Source organism: Haliotis cracherodii, unplaced genomic scaffold (assembly GCF_022045235.1).
Source record: "Haliotis cracherodii isolate W230 unplaced genomic scaffold, xgHalCrac1.p SCAF_1, whole genome shotgun sequence".
Lineage (NCBI taxonomy): Eukaryota > Metazoa > Mollusca > Gastropoda > Lepetellida > Haliotidae > Haliotis > Haliotis cracherodii.
In genome coordinates, this window is record NW_027266264.1 from 45,474,662 (window position 1) to 45,490,552 (window position 15,891).

Consider the following 15,891-nt stretch of genomic DNA (forward strand, 5'->3'; position numbering starts at 1 on the left):
GAATAATGGCAGGTAGGTAGTCCAAGTCTTCACCTGTCTTGGTGCCAGCGATAGAATAATGGCAGGAAGGTAGTCAAAGTCTTCACCCTTCTTGGTGCCAGTGATAGAATAATGGCAGGTAGGTAGTCAAGTCTTCACCCTTCTTGGTGCCAGTGATAGAATAATGGCAGGTAGGTAGTCAAGTCTTCACCTGTCTTGGTGCCAGCGATAGAATAATGGCAGGTAGGTAGTCAAAGTCTTCACCCTTCTTGGTGCCAGTGATAGAATAATGGCAGGTAGGTAGTCAAGTCTTCACCTGTCTTGGTGCCAGTGATAGAATAATGGCAGGTAGGTAGGCCAGTCTTCACCTTTCTTGGTGCCAGCAATAGAATAATGGCAGGTAGGTAGTCAAGTCTTCACCTGTCTTGGTGCCAGTGATAGAATAATGGCAGGTAGGTAGTCCAAGTCTTCACCCGTCTTGGTGCCAGTGATAGAATAATGGCAGGTAGGTAGTCCAAGTCTTCATGCTTCTTGGTGCCAGCGATAGAATAATTGAACATAGAGCTTTACAATCGTCACTTGTAGGAGATTGAATGAGGAGATTGGAATTTTACTACTCTGGTATCGTCTCATTCCAAATGTCCAAATAGGACGAGATCTAAAAAACCTAGTGCTAAAACAAATTTGTCCATGAGTAAGCTTAAGTCCATGCATGCAAGGGAGCAATCCTTGACGGTTTCCCGGGGCAGCAAGAGGTTGTTTAAGACATTAAACATCTGAAAGTCTGTATGGTTTCCGAATCTGCCGCGATTCTGTATGACATGCATAAATGCTCAGCTTGCTCAATATCAAAACTTTCAGTCATTTATTTACCTCAAAAAGAAATTATAGCGAGTTAAAAAAGTTTCGGCCAAACTTCATGGCACACAACTCCCAGAAACAGCCATTGTTGACTTTTGGCACTTCACGTTGAGCGGCATGCAGTCCGATATTTTCTTCATAATTTCATCATTTTTCCTATTCGATCATAAATTTTTGTTTGCTGACGAAAGGAAAACACTCATATTCCTTAATTTCTAAAAATTAGCAACTTTCGGTGTAACCAATTGTAAACAAAAACAATCTGAATCGTATCATCATCGATTGGATGGAACTTGTGCGATCATGGCAACGGCGGTAAACAAGCAACTCCACAAATTAGGATTAGTGAATATTTATAAGTCATTAATTGTTTCCTACAAATTTTATAACATGACCTGTCAGATTAACCCGAATATTCGTATTTCTGCAACTGACATGACCTCGAAAATTAAGTTATTTTTCTGTTTAACGTTTAGATAATAAATTTACAGAAATGGTTCATAATTTACCATCGCGCTGATATTTGCCAATAAAAAAACCCGAAATTTTACTCAATTAAAATTAAGATATCGGAGATATGATTATTGAAATCATTTGGCACAAATCTTAACCTTAACCTTAACCTTGGTATGATTGAACCTTGGTATGATTGAAAATACCGGGATATTTTTATATAGTACTGTGTAGGTTTCTATCAGGAATAAATGTGCAAAATATTTCTTCAATTGGCCCTTGTTTAATGAGGCACCGACTGTTTGAAATCACCCACCCTCTTTAGAGGGCCTTATGCTAAAATTAATCCAGCAGGCAGGTGTAAGAAGTGTGAAAATAATTCAGCAGGCTAAAGGTTAAAGTGCAAAACCGATTCCAGTATCACTCCATGGAGCTGATTGGCAAAACAAGTTTTTGCTTTTACAATAAATACACTTTGGTAGCGCACGAAAATCCTATTCCGTAATCTACAACACCAAGTCATTAAAAGTATTTTTAAATACTTAAATCCTAGGAGAAATCAAAGACGTACATGTTTGTGCGTCCATGCAGAAATCAAGAGAAAATTTTTAACTATTTCTAGTGGCCAAACAGCAAATTGTATTTAGATTTTTAAGACGTTTACTTCCAGAGTTGTACATAAAACTTGAAAGCTGTGACTTAATCATTCAAATGTAATTCATATCATCGTGAATGTCAACAGTGTTTTCAACTTCCGGTGACATTTCTGGCTGCTGCACATGGCAAACATGCCGCCTTCTGCGGAAAATAAATGACTTGGTGCTAATTAAACAAAAAGGCGAACCTGGAGCAATAATCGTCTTATACTAAACTGTCAATAATTAAATGAAAAGTCCATATTGATGAGATTTAATTTGATACTGTCAGAGACACACCACAGATGGAAATAAGACAGCAAAATTGACGAAAACACTGGAATGTATTTTTTGCCAACAAAAGGTCGCTATTTCATTTCATCATTTTGACTATATTATATTAAGTTACGATCTAACCCACAGGAACTCGTTATTGGTCACTAAATAAAAATATATACCCCCTATTTGTAAGTAGGGGGGGGTATATAGTTTTATTTACTACCCAATAACGAGTTCCTGTGATCAAAAACACACATTGTCGAAATTTGATAACTGCAGATTGTTGTCTCCTGCATGCCAATGAAATGAACATGCCTCCTAAAACGATCTATGATTTTCCTCACAAATGATTCCTTATATAGTCGACAATGAACAGAAATACAGAAATATTAGTGTAATTTCTTCTAAAGTAGACTATCGATATTGTCATAGACAAGGATATATCCATATAATCTTGTAACATTATTCAAGTCACAAGTACTGAAAATCAAATACAGTTTCCACTGTGTAAAGACAAAATATCACTGAAAATTTGCAAAATCTCATCTCATCCGCCAGCAGTTGAATGGTAAGTGACACACTCTGTGGAATGGGTTCGCCAGCAGATTCATGGTAAGTGACACACTCTGTGGAATGGGTTCGCCTGTTGATAGTGACAAACCCTGTGGAATGGGTTCGCCTGTTGATAGTGACACACTCTGTGGAATGGGTTCGCCTGTTGATAGTGACACTCTGTTGAATGGGTTCGCCTGTTGATAGTGACACAACCTGTTGAATGGGTTCGCCTGTTGATAGTGACACACTCGGTGGAATGGGTTGCCTGTTGATAGTGACACACTTTGTGGAATGGGTTCGCCTGTTAATAGTGACACACTCTGTGGAACGGGTTCGCCAGCAGATGCATGGTAAGTGATACACTCTGTGGAATGGGTTCGCCTGTTGATAGTGACACACTCTGTGGAATGGGTTCGCCTGTTGATAGTGACACACTCTGTGGAATGGGTTTGCCTGTTGATAGTGACACACTCTGTTGAATGGGTTCTCCTGTTGATAGTGACAAACCCTGTGGAATGGGTTCGCCTGTTGATAGTGACACACTCTGTGGAATGAGTTTGCCTGTTGATGGTGACACTCTGTTGAATGGGTTCGCCTGTTGATAGTGACACAACCTGTTGAATGGGTTCGCCTGTTGATAGTGACACACCCTGTGGAATGGGTTCGCCTGTTGAAAGTGACACACTTTGTGGAATGGGTTCGCCTGTTAATAGTGACACTCTCTGTGGAACGGGTTTGCCAGCAGATGCATGGTAAGTGATACACTCTGTGGAATGGGTTCGCCTGTTGATAGTGACACACTCTGTGGAATGAGTTCGCCTGTTGAAAGTGACACACTCTGTGGAATGGGTTTGCCTGTTGATAGTGACACACTCTGTTGAATGGGTTCTCCTGTAGATAGTGACACACCCTGTGGAATGTGTTCGCTTGTTGATAGTGACACACTGTTGAATGGGTTTGCCTGTTGATAGTGACACACCCTGTTGAATGGGTTCGCCTGTAGATAGTGACACACTCTGTTGAATGGGTTCGCCTGTTGATAGTGACACACCCTGTGGAATGGGTTCGCCTGTTAATAGTGACACACTCTGTGGAAAGGGTTCGCCAGCAGATGCATGGTAAGTGATACACTCTGTGGAATGGGTTCACCTGTTGATAGTGACACACTCTGTGGAATGGGTTCGCCTGTTGAAAGTGACACACTCTGTGGAATGGGTTTGCCTGTTGATAGTGACACACTCTGTTGAATGGGTTCTCCTATAGATAGTGACACACCCTGTGGAATGGGTTCGCCTGTTGATAGTGACACACTGTTGAATGGGTTTGCCTGTTGATAGTGACACACCCTGTTGAATGGGTTCGCCTGTAGATAGTGACACACTGTTGAATGGGCTCGCTTGTTGATAGTGACACACTCTGTGGAATGGGTTCGCTTGTTGATAGTGACACGCTCTGTTGAATGGGTTTGCCAGCAGATGCATGGTAAGTGACACACTCAATAAATAATGGTTAAAATGTATGTGACATATGTCTACTAGATGTACTCTAGGTCTGTGGCCTTTAATTGATTGAATACAGATTGACTGATTGAATACAGATTGACTGGTTGAATACAGAATGACTGATTGAATACAGATTGATTGGTTGAAGTCGCAATGGATTGTATACTGTAAATCTTGAAATTAACGTGAGCATGAATTAAATGCGAAAAATGTGAGTGGTCTTTGTTCGCATTAATGAAACTTCGTATTCATGTCTCCAAAGTGACTATCAACAATTAGAATGTCTCACTGCACACTTTGGATAGCGGAAATACCAACTTGAATATATACACAAACACTGTTTATTGAGCAGCAGTTGCAACAAGTCCATGACAATGTCATTTAAAGAATAGGAGATACACAATGGGCATGCAGTGAGTTATCACTGCTGGGGTCTTGAGTTCTACCAACTCGTGTCAAGCTTGGCATCACTGACCACTCCAATCAATGAACTGTTGTTGGTTCAATTATTTTATTGCCTTTGAATTTCCTTAATGCCAGTCAACAGAATTAACATATAAACTGTGTGTTCTTGTTAGGAAATCTCTGTTTGTTGTTATCTCAGGCAATAATATCGTGTGGGCGGGCGGCCCTTTTTTTGGTGGCAGGGGAGGGGAGGCTTGTGTACACACTAGTAAGAATCCAAATCTGTATATCGTTGTGTATAAGGCGTGTTTTTCATAACTAGAATTAAGAGGGCTTTGGGTCGTCTTATACACAGGGTTGAGTATTTTATGGTTTAATTGATATAATCTGTTCCATTTCCCTGAATTTGCTGAAGGGCTATGATGTAATTTTTTTTCTGCGGAAGACAAACACATTTTATTGCAAATTTAGAGATTTTGTATGCACTAGTGATGTGCTTTATTCAGATTCGCTTTATAGCCGGGGTATATAAATTAGCATTGATTACCTGCTTATTTTACGAGACAAATAACCTCTGCGTATGAAACATTGTCCCTCATACAGAACACAAATACCATCATCATGTCTAGTGATGTTGTATCGCAAATTTAATTTTCATTGACCAAATTTGCAAACAGCAAGCACACAAACTCCTACTGCCGCCATGACCATAACACACGAGATGCGCAGTAAAGCAGTGAGCATGAGAAGGGTAGTAACTGCATGTTATATTAGATCGCATTGTTTTTAAGTATTGTAGCATTTCACAGTTGAGGTCGTGTGTTCCAGACGCGGAACATTTAAGGATATTTATTTTTATAATTTTTTTTAAAATGGATATAAAAACAAAACGTGCAGCGAACTTTATGATGATGCGGCGGTGCCTGAGAACCAAGATTATATTTTTTAGCCTTACAGACGGCTTTACTCAGTGCTAAAAAGTGGCGCTATTTGGTGTTTGATTGGATTAAGGTAAGGATATGTATCATTCCACTGGGGATGGGGTGGAGGCCGGGAGTCGCACTGATATTGAGTCACAATATTGGCTAGTGATCAGCAGTCCTATTAATTTGGAGACACATTAATTTCAAGCTTTACAGTATATTGCAGTGTTCAAGCCACTGTAATAGCGCACGCACGCACCCACCAATCAACTGTGTGAATATCAAAGATGCATATGTGTTAATAAACAACAAATATTAACTTTTTAACTTCATCTGTACTATAACTTTCTGTTTTGATTTAGGTGAGAGCACATTCTTTGTTGAACTGAGTGAGACATCAGCCATCTTACAACATGCCAGCAAGCACTCTCTTGTCCTCATGGATGAGCTAGGTGAGCAGCACATTTAATGCAAGTTAATTATGTGGTGAAAGTGAATTGAGATGTATGATATAGATATTCTGTTTCGGGTGCTTTAATGACAGAGGAACACATATTATTGGTTGGATGTGGAATGACCTTCACCTTTGACCTTCATGTTCCACTTTGCCTGCCCAGTGCAATAGCCACCCATGAAGATCCGGGTTAGAATGGGTCTTCAGCAACCCATCCTTGTCATAAGTGGCATCTATGCTTGTTGTAAGAGGCGACTAATGGGATCAGGTGGTCAGGCTCGCAGACTTGGTTGATGCATATCTCGTATCTGTATTGCGTCGATCAATGCTCATGATATCAATCACTGGATTGTCTTGTCCGCCAATTTACAGACCGCCATAATATAACTGGAATATTGCTGAGTGTGGCGTTAAACAACAAATAATTTTTTAATTTGAAGTTTACACGATAAACAGCTTTTCCATTGGACGAGAGGTCGGTCATATGACAGTGAAAATTGACGTTCATACGTTTTTTCGCGCGACTGCGTTCTTGAAATGACGTAAACCCTGATGGACTACTTCCACATTCCTGGGGAAACCCCTGGGAATTCCTTAGAATGAATACATACAGAAGCGTCATTTCTGAACATTTAGATCCTTGAACTCAGCATTTCAGTAAACATTAAGAAACATCAGAGAATTTGACTGCATGATTGTTCACGAATATCCTTGCTACGACCCCTCCTAATGAACAAATTGAAGAAATGCACTTCCAAACTATCGTAGCATCAACTCGATCCGTGATGAGGCTGACAGTGACAGCCTACAACAATCTATGAATTTACCTTAGTGTCTATTTGACCCATCTTTTATCACCTTTCAGTGATCGGCCAGTTGATCAATGATGACTAAAACAGGTCATTAACAACTCTATCGTTTATCATGTCTGTCATTTTGACATCTTTTACTTGATGTGAATGTATTATGATGTGCTGTCATTGTGACTGACTCACTGAGGTAGTTCTTAAGAGACCTTTCTCTTCTAATGATCATATTATTTGAGCACATTTCTTTACAGATACTACAAAAGGTGTCCCTGTTGAGCATACATAAACTCATGTCACCTTTTGTTTTGAGGAACTATTTTATTCCAAGATACAGCTGGTTGTTGTATGGCTGTCAGTATGAACATGAAGTCACACATACTAAATATAATTGTGTATAGACCAAGGTCTATGTCCTTTGAGGTAAAAATAGTGACACAAAAAACTATAAGAATTGACTTTCACTTTGTGTGAGTTCATTAGAGTATGAATGCTAATTCTGAAATAAACAAACAGTCTGATGGCAGTCAAGATGAATGTGTAATTTTGACCCCAATGTCCAGTTAAGGATATACTATTGTTTGATTTACTGAACATGTTGTGAGGGTGTCTGTTGCATAGAGACCACTTTTATTGATATTGCTTTTCCTTGTTTGCCCTTTCTGATCTCTTATGATATCCAAAAACTTCATGTGAGCTCCACAGCCTTGTGGCAATGTGTCTGTAACTATGTATTTGTCTTTACACAGGTCGAGGCACAGCAACATACGATGGCACTGCCATTGCCTGCTCTGTCGTGCAGGAGTTGTCCAAGGGTGTCAATTGTCGTACACTCTTCTCAACTCATTACCACTCACTGGTGGAGGAGTTCAGTCATGATGCTAATGTCAGGCTGGGACACATGGTATGTAGAGATGCTAATTTCAGTCCAGGACACATCATATGTAGAGATGCTAATATCAGGCTGGGACACATCATATGTAGAGATGCTAATGTCAGGCTGGGACACATGGTATGTAGAGATGCTAATGTCAGGCTGGGACACTTGGTATGTAGAGATGCTAATGTCAGGCTGGGACACATGGTATGTAGAGATGCTAATGTCAGGCTGGGACACATGGTATGTAGAGATGCTAATGTAGGGCTGGGACACATGGTATGTAGAGATGCTAATGTCGGGCTGGGACACATGGGATGTAGAGAAGCTAATGTCAGGCTGGGACACATGGTATGTAGAGATGCTAATGTCAGGCCGGGTCACATGGTATGTAGAGATGCTAATGTCAGGCTGGGACACATGGGATGTAGAGATGCTAATGTCAGGCTGGGACACATGGTATGTAGAGATGCTAATGTCAGGCTGGGACACATGGTATGTAGAGATAATGACCCAAATGATGTCACAGGAGATTGAACCAATAGTGTCGTCATAGATGTTCTCAGAAGCGGAAGGTCATCAAACCGGAGAGAAACACATAAAAAATGAGGTCATATTCCACCAAAAACAGGTAACAATTATGAGATCATAAAACGGGAAGGAAGCCACAAGTACCAAGCCTTTGCAGGTTTGCCAAGGGTGAAATCAGGAAGTCTGGCATTGATTCATACCCCGTTGTGCCTGTTTTTCCCTTACTTCAATGCTGCCAATTATCCGGGAGTACTTGATAACAGATCCCACCTGTCCCTCTGGTAAATACTGGCTATGATGTAATAGAGGTAGGATATTCATAGGAATTATCAAACAATAGTTATCATTGTGTATAATTCTAAGAATACTACCTCTATTACATCAGGAAATAGTCCCTCTCACCTCCCCAATATATCTTACATCTAGTCAATGAAGGTTATTGGAAAGAAGTGATGTTTTCCCGCCCTGCGCACACGCAGATGCAGTTTGACAAGGGATAGGGTTTACCTCAAGACTGTGGGATATTTGGCAGTGAAGAGGACGTCTGTCGAAAAATCGAAAGATTTTATAGTGTGATTATTGCCAAAATGGGAATTTGTGGCTATGATGTAATAGAGGTAGTATTCTTAGAATTATACACAATGATAACTATTGTTTGATTTTGGGAGGGACACAGGGTGAGAAGGTATTCCCCAGTTTTTGTTTTTGATGCTTTTAGTTTTGTCAGGGGGAGATTTCCTAGGGTGAGTTAATTGCTTTAATCTTGAACTATCTCCATCTTGATGCCAGTGTGATTTTGTTGACTTCAGGCATGTATGGTGGAGAATGAGAACGAGGAGGATCCATCTCAGGAAACTATCACCTTCTTGTACAAGTTTATCAAGGGCGCGTGCCCCAAAAGTTATGGCTTCAACGCTGCTCGTCTCGCTGACATTCCAGAGGAGGTAAAGACCATCATCATTTCTCCACCACATGATCATACCTGGGGGGAATTAATATGGAAAGCAAACGTCTATTTTTAGAAAATGTTTTCCATGCTTGCTGTTGAGGGACAGAGGGATGGACAAAGTCTCACCAGCAGCTCTTGCTTCAGTGGAACATAAGGCATTTCTTATTTTAGTAGTTGGTTATCAGATTTTTATTATCCCCAACCACGAAGTGGAAGGGGGATACAGGAATGGGTGCCGTCCGTCTGTCCTTCCATCCTTCCGTCTGACCGTCACATTTCGCTTTCTGTAGCAGATCTTGAAAACCGTACACTATTTCTTCACCAAATTTGGCACATAGATAGGTCTAGTGGTGAACTAGTGCCTTTTGATTGTTTTGGTTTTTAAAAAATATTTTTTTTCGAGTTTCCATGGCAACAACTTTGATTTTGACTGAAAATGGCGGTAGTCCTCGTTTCCGGAGCAGATCTTGGAAACCGTACTATATTTCTTCACCAAACTTCGAACGTAATGTCATCTCACAGTATTGAATACATTTCCTTTCTTGTTGGTAAGTTCTGCATTGCTTGAGTGTATGTTCCTCCAAAAGTGTTTTGGACACGGTTGTTGCATTCACTGACTAACTTCATACAGAAACACAACTCATTACAAATACAACAGTGTAACTGATCTTAAACCTACTCAACTGTAAAAACACTGCCTCCTATCTTGTATATATTCTTGTCAACCATACTCTGTATTTCACTTGCTTGATAACGGTGTTAGAACCTACACCAAAACACCGAAACACAAGAAGTTGTTCGCCCATGTCTCATCCTTACTCATTACAAATACACATAGCCACATACTGTCTCGGTACCCTTAGATTCCCTTGAAAACATTCTGGGCACTGTAAATATCTCCTCTGAAACAAATGGACAAACAAAGGTGAGATTTGACCATAGTTTGTTCAAATCATTGCGATATTATCAGTAGGCATTTGGGATCAAAAGTTGAAGCATTTTCGTGGAAACCACAAGGCTTAGAAAGCTGCATCTTGTCTGTAAATGATTATAGTTGTAGTAGATTCACGTTTGTTCAAGGCATTGTTCATGATCAACAGTCAAGTTCATTGTAGATGGTGTTGTGGAAATAATTGTCTTTTCTTCTTTTCTCAGTTTCTGTTTCACCCAATGTGCATTGATGTTTGTGACAAGGTTGAAGAATAAACAAAGTTCTGGCTCTGAATGTTGCCAGTGACACATCCTGATAAAGGATGCTGATGAAAAGGATTAGGACACTGTTTCTGTTTTGACCTGTATTATTTTGTGTGAGACTGTTGAAAAAAATAGTCATTAGTGGAACTACAGAGCTTGTAATCCCACCACCTTGTCTGTTACAGGTGATCAAGGCAGCAGTTGGGAAGGCAAAAGAGTTTGAAGAAAGTTTTAACAGATTGAAAGTTCTAAAGTATGTACAATGATGTGTGTAGTCAGGCCCGAGTGGTTCTAGTCGTGAAGTGTGTACAATAATGTGTGTAGTCAGGCCCGAGTGGTTCTAGTCGTGAAGTATGTACAATAATGTGTGTAGTCAGGCCCGAGTGGTTCTAGTTGTGAAGTGTGTACAATGATGTGTGATGTCAGGCCCGAGTGGTTCTAGTTGTTAAGTGTGTACAATAATGTGTGTAGTCAGGCCCGAGTGGTTCTAGTTGTGAAGTATGTACAATAATGTGTGAAGTCAGGCCTGAGTGGTTCTTGTTGTGAAGTATGTACAATGATGTGTGTAGTCAGGCCCGAGTGGTTCTAGTTGTGAAGTATGTACAATAATGTGTGTAGTCAGGCCTGAGTGGTTCTAGTCGTGAAGTATGTACAATGATGTGTGTAGTCAGGCCCGAGTGGTTCTAGTTGTGAAGTGTGTACAATGATGTGTGATGTCAGGCCCGAGTGGTTCTAGTTGTGAAGTGTGTACAATAATGTGTGTAGTCAGGCCCGAGTGGTTCTAGTTGTGAAGTATGTACAATAATGTGTGTAGTCAGGCCCGAGTGGTTCTAGTTGTGAAGTATGTACAATAATGTGTGTAGTCAGGCCCGAGTGGTTCTAGTTGTGAAGTATGTACAATGATATGTGTAGTCAGGCCCGAGTGGTTCTAGTTGTGAAGTATGTACAATAATGTGTGAAGTCAGGCCCGAGTGGTTCTAGTTGTGAAGTGTGTACAATAATGTGTATAGTCGGGCCCGAGTGGTTCTAGTTGTGAAGTGTGTACAATAATGTGTATAGTCAGGCCCGAGTGGTTCTAGTTGTGAAGTGTGTACAATAATGTGTATAGTCGGGCCCGAGTGGTTCTAGTTGTGAAGTATGTACAATGATATGTGTAGTCAGGCCCGAGTGGTTCTAGTTGTGAAGTGTGTACAATGATGTGTGATGTCAGGCCCGAGTGGTTCTAGTTGTGATGTGTGTACAATAATGTGTATAGTCAGGCCCGAGTGGTTCTAGTTGTGAAGTGTGTACAATAATGTGTATAGTCGGGCCCGAGTGGTTCTAGTTGTGAAGTGTGTACAATGATGTGTGTAGTTTCTATGAAATAAGTAAAAGATATACCATTGTAAAAAAAAACCATAAGTCTTTTGTAGTGCTTTTTGCTAGGTCTTAACACACATGATCTGACATGTGTTTAATTATTTCAGGTCCTTGTGGTGGGACTGCACTGCAGAATGTGTGCGTGCCATGCAGCAGTTTCATTGAGTGATACTGCTGTGGAAGTGCAGAGTGACCTGTTGGTAGAAGTGGACTGATCCATGGTGCAGAGTGGGCTGTTGGTAGAAGTGGACTGATTCATTGTGCAGAGTGACCTGTTGGTAGAAGTGGACTGATTCATTGTGCAGAGTGGGCTGTTGGTAGACATGGAATGATCCATGGTGCAGAGTGGGCTGTTGGTAGACATGGAATGATCCATGGTGCAGAGTGGGCTGTTGGTAGAAGTGGACTGATCCATGGTGCAGAATGGGCTGTTGGTAGAAGTGGACTGATCCATTGTGCAGAGTGACCTGTTGGTAGACATAGACTGATCCATGGTGCAGAGAGACCTGTTGGTAGAAGTGGACTGATCCATTGTGCAGAGTGACCTGTTGGTAGACATGGACTGATCCATGGTGCTTATGACCGAGTCTTATCCAGCTGAAGCCAATGTGACAGCACATCCTTGTCGGACTCATCTGTAGAGGCAATCTGTGAAATCCTGTCCAGTCACGACTGAAGTTGGATACTTTTAACAACACATTTGGGTCATGAATTGTTGATAGTAGTGAATCAAATTAGGTGACTGTTTCTTGCTTTCAGACTAACATATGTTCATGTCAGTATTCTGTTTCCCCACCAGCAACTGTATGTAAGCAATGTGAAAGATTGTACATGCATTTGTTTGTTGTACATTTAGCCAAAACAAAGACATTTTGCATTAGTTCCATATATGTTCAAGATAACAGACTTGAAGAAATTATTGGATACAGGCAGTGTCCTCATCAGACTTACACTCACAGCTCACAGAATGGACAAATACTTAAAGAATATGCTATGGACTAGTAGCTCTCTTTTAATGTTTGCAATTATAAGAGCAAAGTTCCCATTATGTGTCTGTGTTTGGGGTGTACAGGATTTAACTGAATGGAATTGTACAGCACATCACAACAGTGCTGAAGGTGGAGTAATTTCCAGAGAACCGTGTATATATGTCCATGCTGCGTTGCCATGTGTCTGTGTGACAGCTGTTGGGGACTGTCCTCACATGTCTATCAGAGTGCCACTAAATAAGGTTGTCCTGATGATTGAAAATTCATGCTTTTCTGTGGGAATGCCACCATTACATGATGGCAGATATATGTGATCTTCTTGCTTTAGTCATGATAACCCCAATGTCTAGAAAACAAGTACCACAGCTAAATGTGTGGTCAACATTTTTTATGTGTTTACACATATATAATATTTTGTGCATAGATAATGAGAGCTAAGGCCTTAGTAAGGGATGAATATGAAACAAGCAATTACATATCAACAATGCTTCTTCACAAGCAAAAAAATCCAAAAGGGCATTTTTAACAATTCTCTTTTTCTTAAATGTAACATTTAGTTTTCAATTTTGTAACAGTACAATCTTGTCATGAAGACATTTATGCTGAGTTTATAGCCTTTGTCATACAAACAAAGGTTCAGGTGTCTCAACATTGTAGTTCTTGAGAATAAATATTTGAAAAATATAAAATAAATTCTATGATATAAACATAGAAACATACAAGGCCATGTTTACGTTCATCAGTTGAAGGAGAGGATGTTTTCACAGCACTGACCAAATGCATGAGAAACGCTTCATATGGCTTCACCGTTTGTGGCAAAGGTGTACAACAACAGCAATTCCAGGCATCTTACCAGACAGTGTCAGAGGTGTTGGATGGAGACAACATTGTCAACTACGACACTGGTGTCAAGCATGCAGAGTATGGCTTGGCCAGTGATGGAGAACGGTTTAATTTCACGGTGAGCCAAGATATATGCTGCATCAAGCTGGTGTATACTGACAATGTCATGAACATTTTCCAGCTTACTGCTTGCAAGAGGTCAATGGATTTGGAATTGATAGCGAAATGATGTGGGTGCAATGTCCCAGCTGGAATATTGCGTTAAACAACAAACAAACAAACGAACAGATCTTGCAACAGCTAGCACATGCACTACAGGCTAAGTGAGCTAACATTCTCCAACATGTGATCCGTAATTAGGAGGTGCCACCAGCTAGCACATGCACTACAGGCTGAGTGGGCTAACATTCTCCAACGTGTGATCCGTAATCAGGAGGTGTTAACAGCTGTCACATGCACTACAGGCTGAGTGGGCTAACATTCTCCAACGTGTGATCCGTAATCAGGAGGTGTTAACAGCTGTCACATGCACTACAGGCTGAGTGGGCTAACATTCTCCAACGTGTGATCCGTAATCAGGAGGTGTTAACAGCTGTCACATGCACTACAGGCTGAGTGGGCTAACATTCTCCGTGTGATCCGTAATCAGGAGGTGTTAACAGCTAGTACATGCACTACAGGCTGAGTGGGCTAACATTCTCCAACGTGTGATCCGTAATCAGGAGGTGCCACTAGCTAGCACATGCACTACAGGCTGAGTGGGCTAACATTCTCCAACGTGTGATCCGTAATCAGGAGGTGTTAACAGCTGTCACATGCACTACAGGCTGAGTGGGCTAACATTCTCCAACGTGTGATCCGTAATCAGGAGGTGTTAACAGCTGTCACATGCACTACAGGCTGAGTGGGCTAACATTCTCCGTGTGATCCGTAATCAGGAGGTGTTAACAGCTAGTACATGCACTACAGGCTGAGTGGGCTAACATTCTCCAACGTGTGATCCGTAATCAGGAGGTGTTAACAGCTGTCACATGCACTACAGGCTGAGTGGGCTAACATTCTCCGTGTGATCCATAATCAGGAGGTGTTAACAGCTAGTACATGCACTACAGGCTGAGTGGGCCAACATTCTCCAACGTGTGATCCGTAATCAGGAGGTGTTAACAGCTGTCACATGCACTACAGGCTGAGTGGGCTAACATTCTCCAACGTGTGATCCATAATCAGGAGGTGTTAACAGCTAGTACATGCACTACAGGCTGAGTGGACTAACATTCTCCAACGTGTGATCCGTAATCAGGAGGTGTTAACAGCTGTCACATGCACTACAGGCTGAGTGGGCTAACATTCTCCAACGTGTGATCCGTAATCAGGAGGTGTTAACAGCTGTCACATGCACTACAGGCTGAGTGGGCTAACATTCTCCGTGTGATCCGTAATCAGGAGGTGTTAACAGCTAGTACATGCACTACAGGCTGAGTGGGCTAACATTCTCCAACGTGTGATCCGTAATCAGGAGGTGTTAACAGCTAGTACATGCACTACAGGCTGAGTGGGCTAACATTCTCCAACGTGTGATCCGTAATCAGGAGGTGTTAACAGCTAGTACATGCACTACAGGCTGAGTGGACTAACATTCTCCAACGTGTGATCCGTAATCAGGAGGTGTTAACAGCTGTCACATGCACTACAGGCTGAGTGGGCTAACATTCTCCGTGTGATCCGTAATCAGGAGGTGTTAACAGCTAGTACATGCACTACAGGCTGAGTGGGCTAACATTCTCCAACGTGTGATCCGTAATCAGGAGGTGCCACTAGCTAGCACATGCACTACAGGCTGAGTGGGCTAACATTCTCCAACGTGTGATCCGTAATCAGGAGGTGTTAACAGCTGTCACATGCACTACAGGCTGAGTGGGCTAACATTCTCCGTGTGATCCATAATCAGGAGGTGTTAACAGCTAGTACATGCACTACAGGCTGAGTGGGCTAACATTCTCCAACGTGTGATCCGTAATCAGGAGGTGTTAACAGCTGTCACATGCACTGCAGGCTGAGTGGGCTAACATTCTCCGTGTGATCCGTAATCAGGAGGTGCCACCAGCTAGCACATGCACTACAGGCTGAGTGGGCTAACATTCTCCAACGTGTGATCCGTAATCAGGAGGTGCCACCAGCTAGCACATGCACTACAGGCTGAGTGGGCTAACATTCTCCAACGTGTGATCCATAATCAGGAGGTGCCACCAGCTAGCACATGCACTACAGGCTGAGTGGGCTAACATTCTCCAACGTGT

The 15,891-nt window shown here is 41.6% G+C and overlaps 1 protein-coding gene across 3 annotated transcripts in view; it reads left to right on the top strand.

Annotated features, from left to right (window-relative positions):
* Nucleotides 1-13,409, top strand: part of LOC139478270 (DNA mismatch repair protein Msh6-like) — a 110,382-nt gene extending 96,973 nt beyond the window's left edge. For 2 of the 3 annotated variants that reach the window (XM_071260687.1, XM_071260694.1), the window contains exons 31-35: nt 5,955-6,044; nt 7,602-7,756; nt 9,070-9,204; nt 10,589-10,656; nt 11,870-13,409. In XM_071260687.1, coding sequence (XP_071116788.1) covers nt 5,955-6,044; nt 7,602-7,756; nt 9,070-9,204; nt 10,589-10,656; nt 11,870-11,927 — 506 coding nt within the window. In that variant the 3' untranslated portion in view covers nt 11,928-13,409. Of the gene's footprint in view, nt 1-5,954; nt 6,045-7,601; nt 7,757-9,069; nt 9,205-10,588; nt 10,657-11,869 lie in introns of those variants that run through there. The other variant, XM_071260700.1, reaches the window with a different exon arrangement.
* Nucleotides 13,410-15,891: the final 2,482 nt, after the last annotated feature.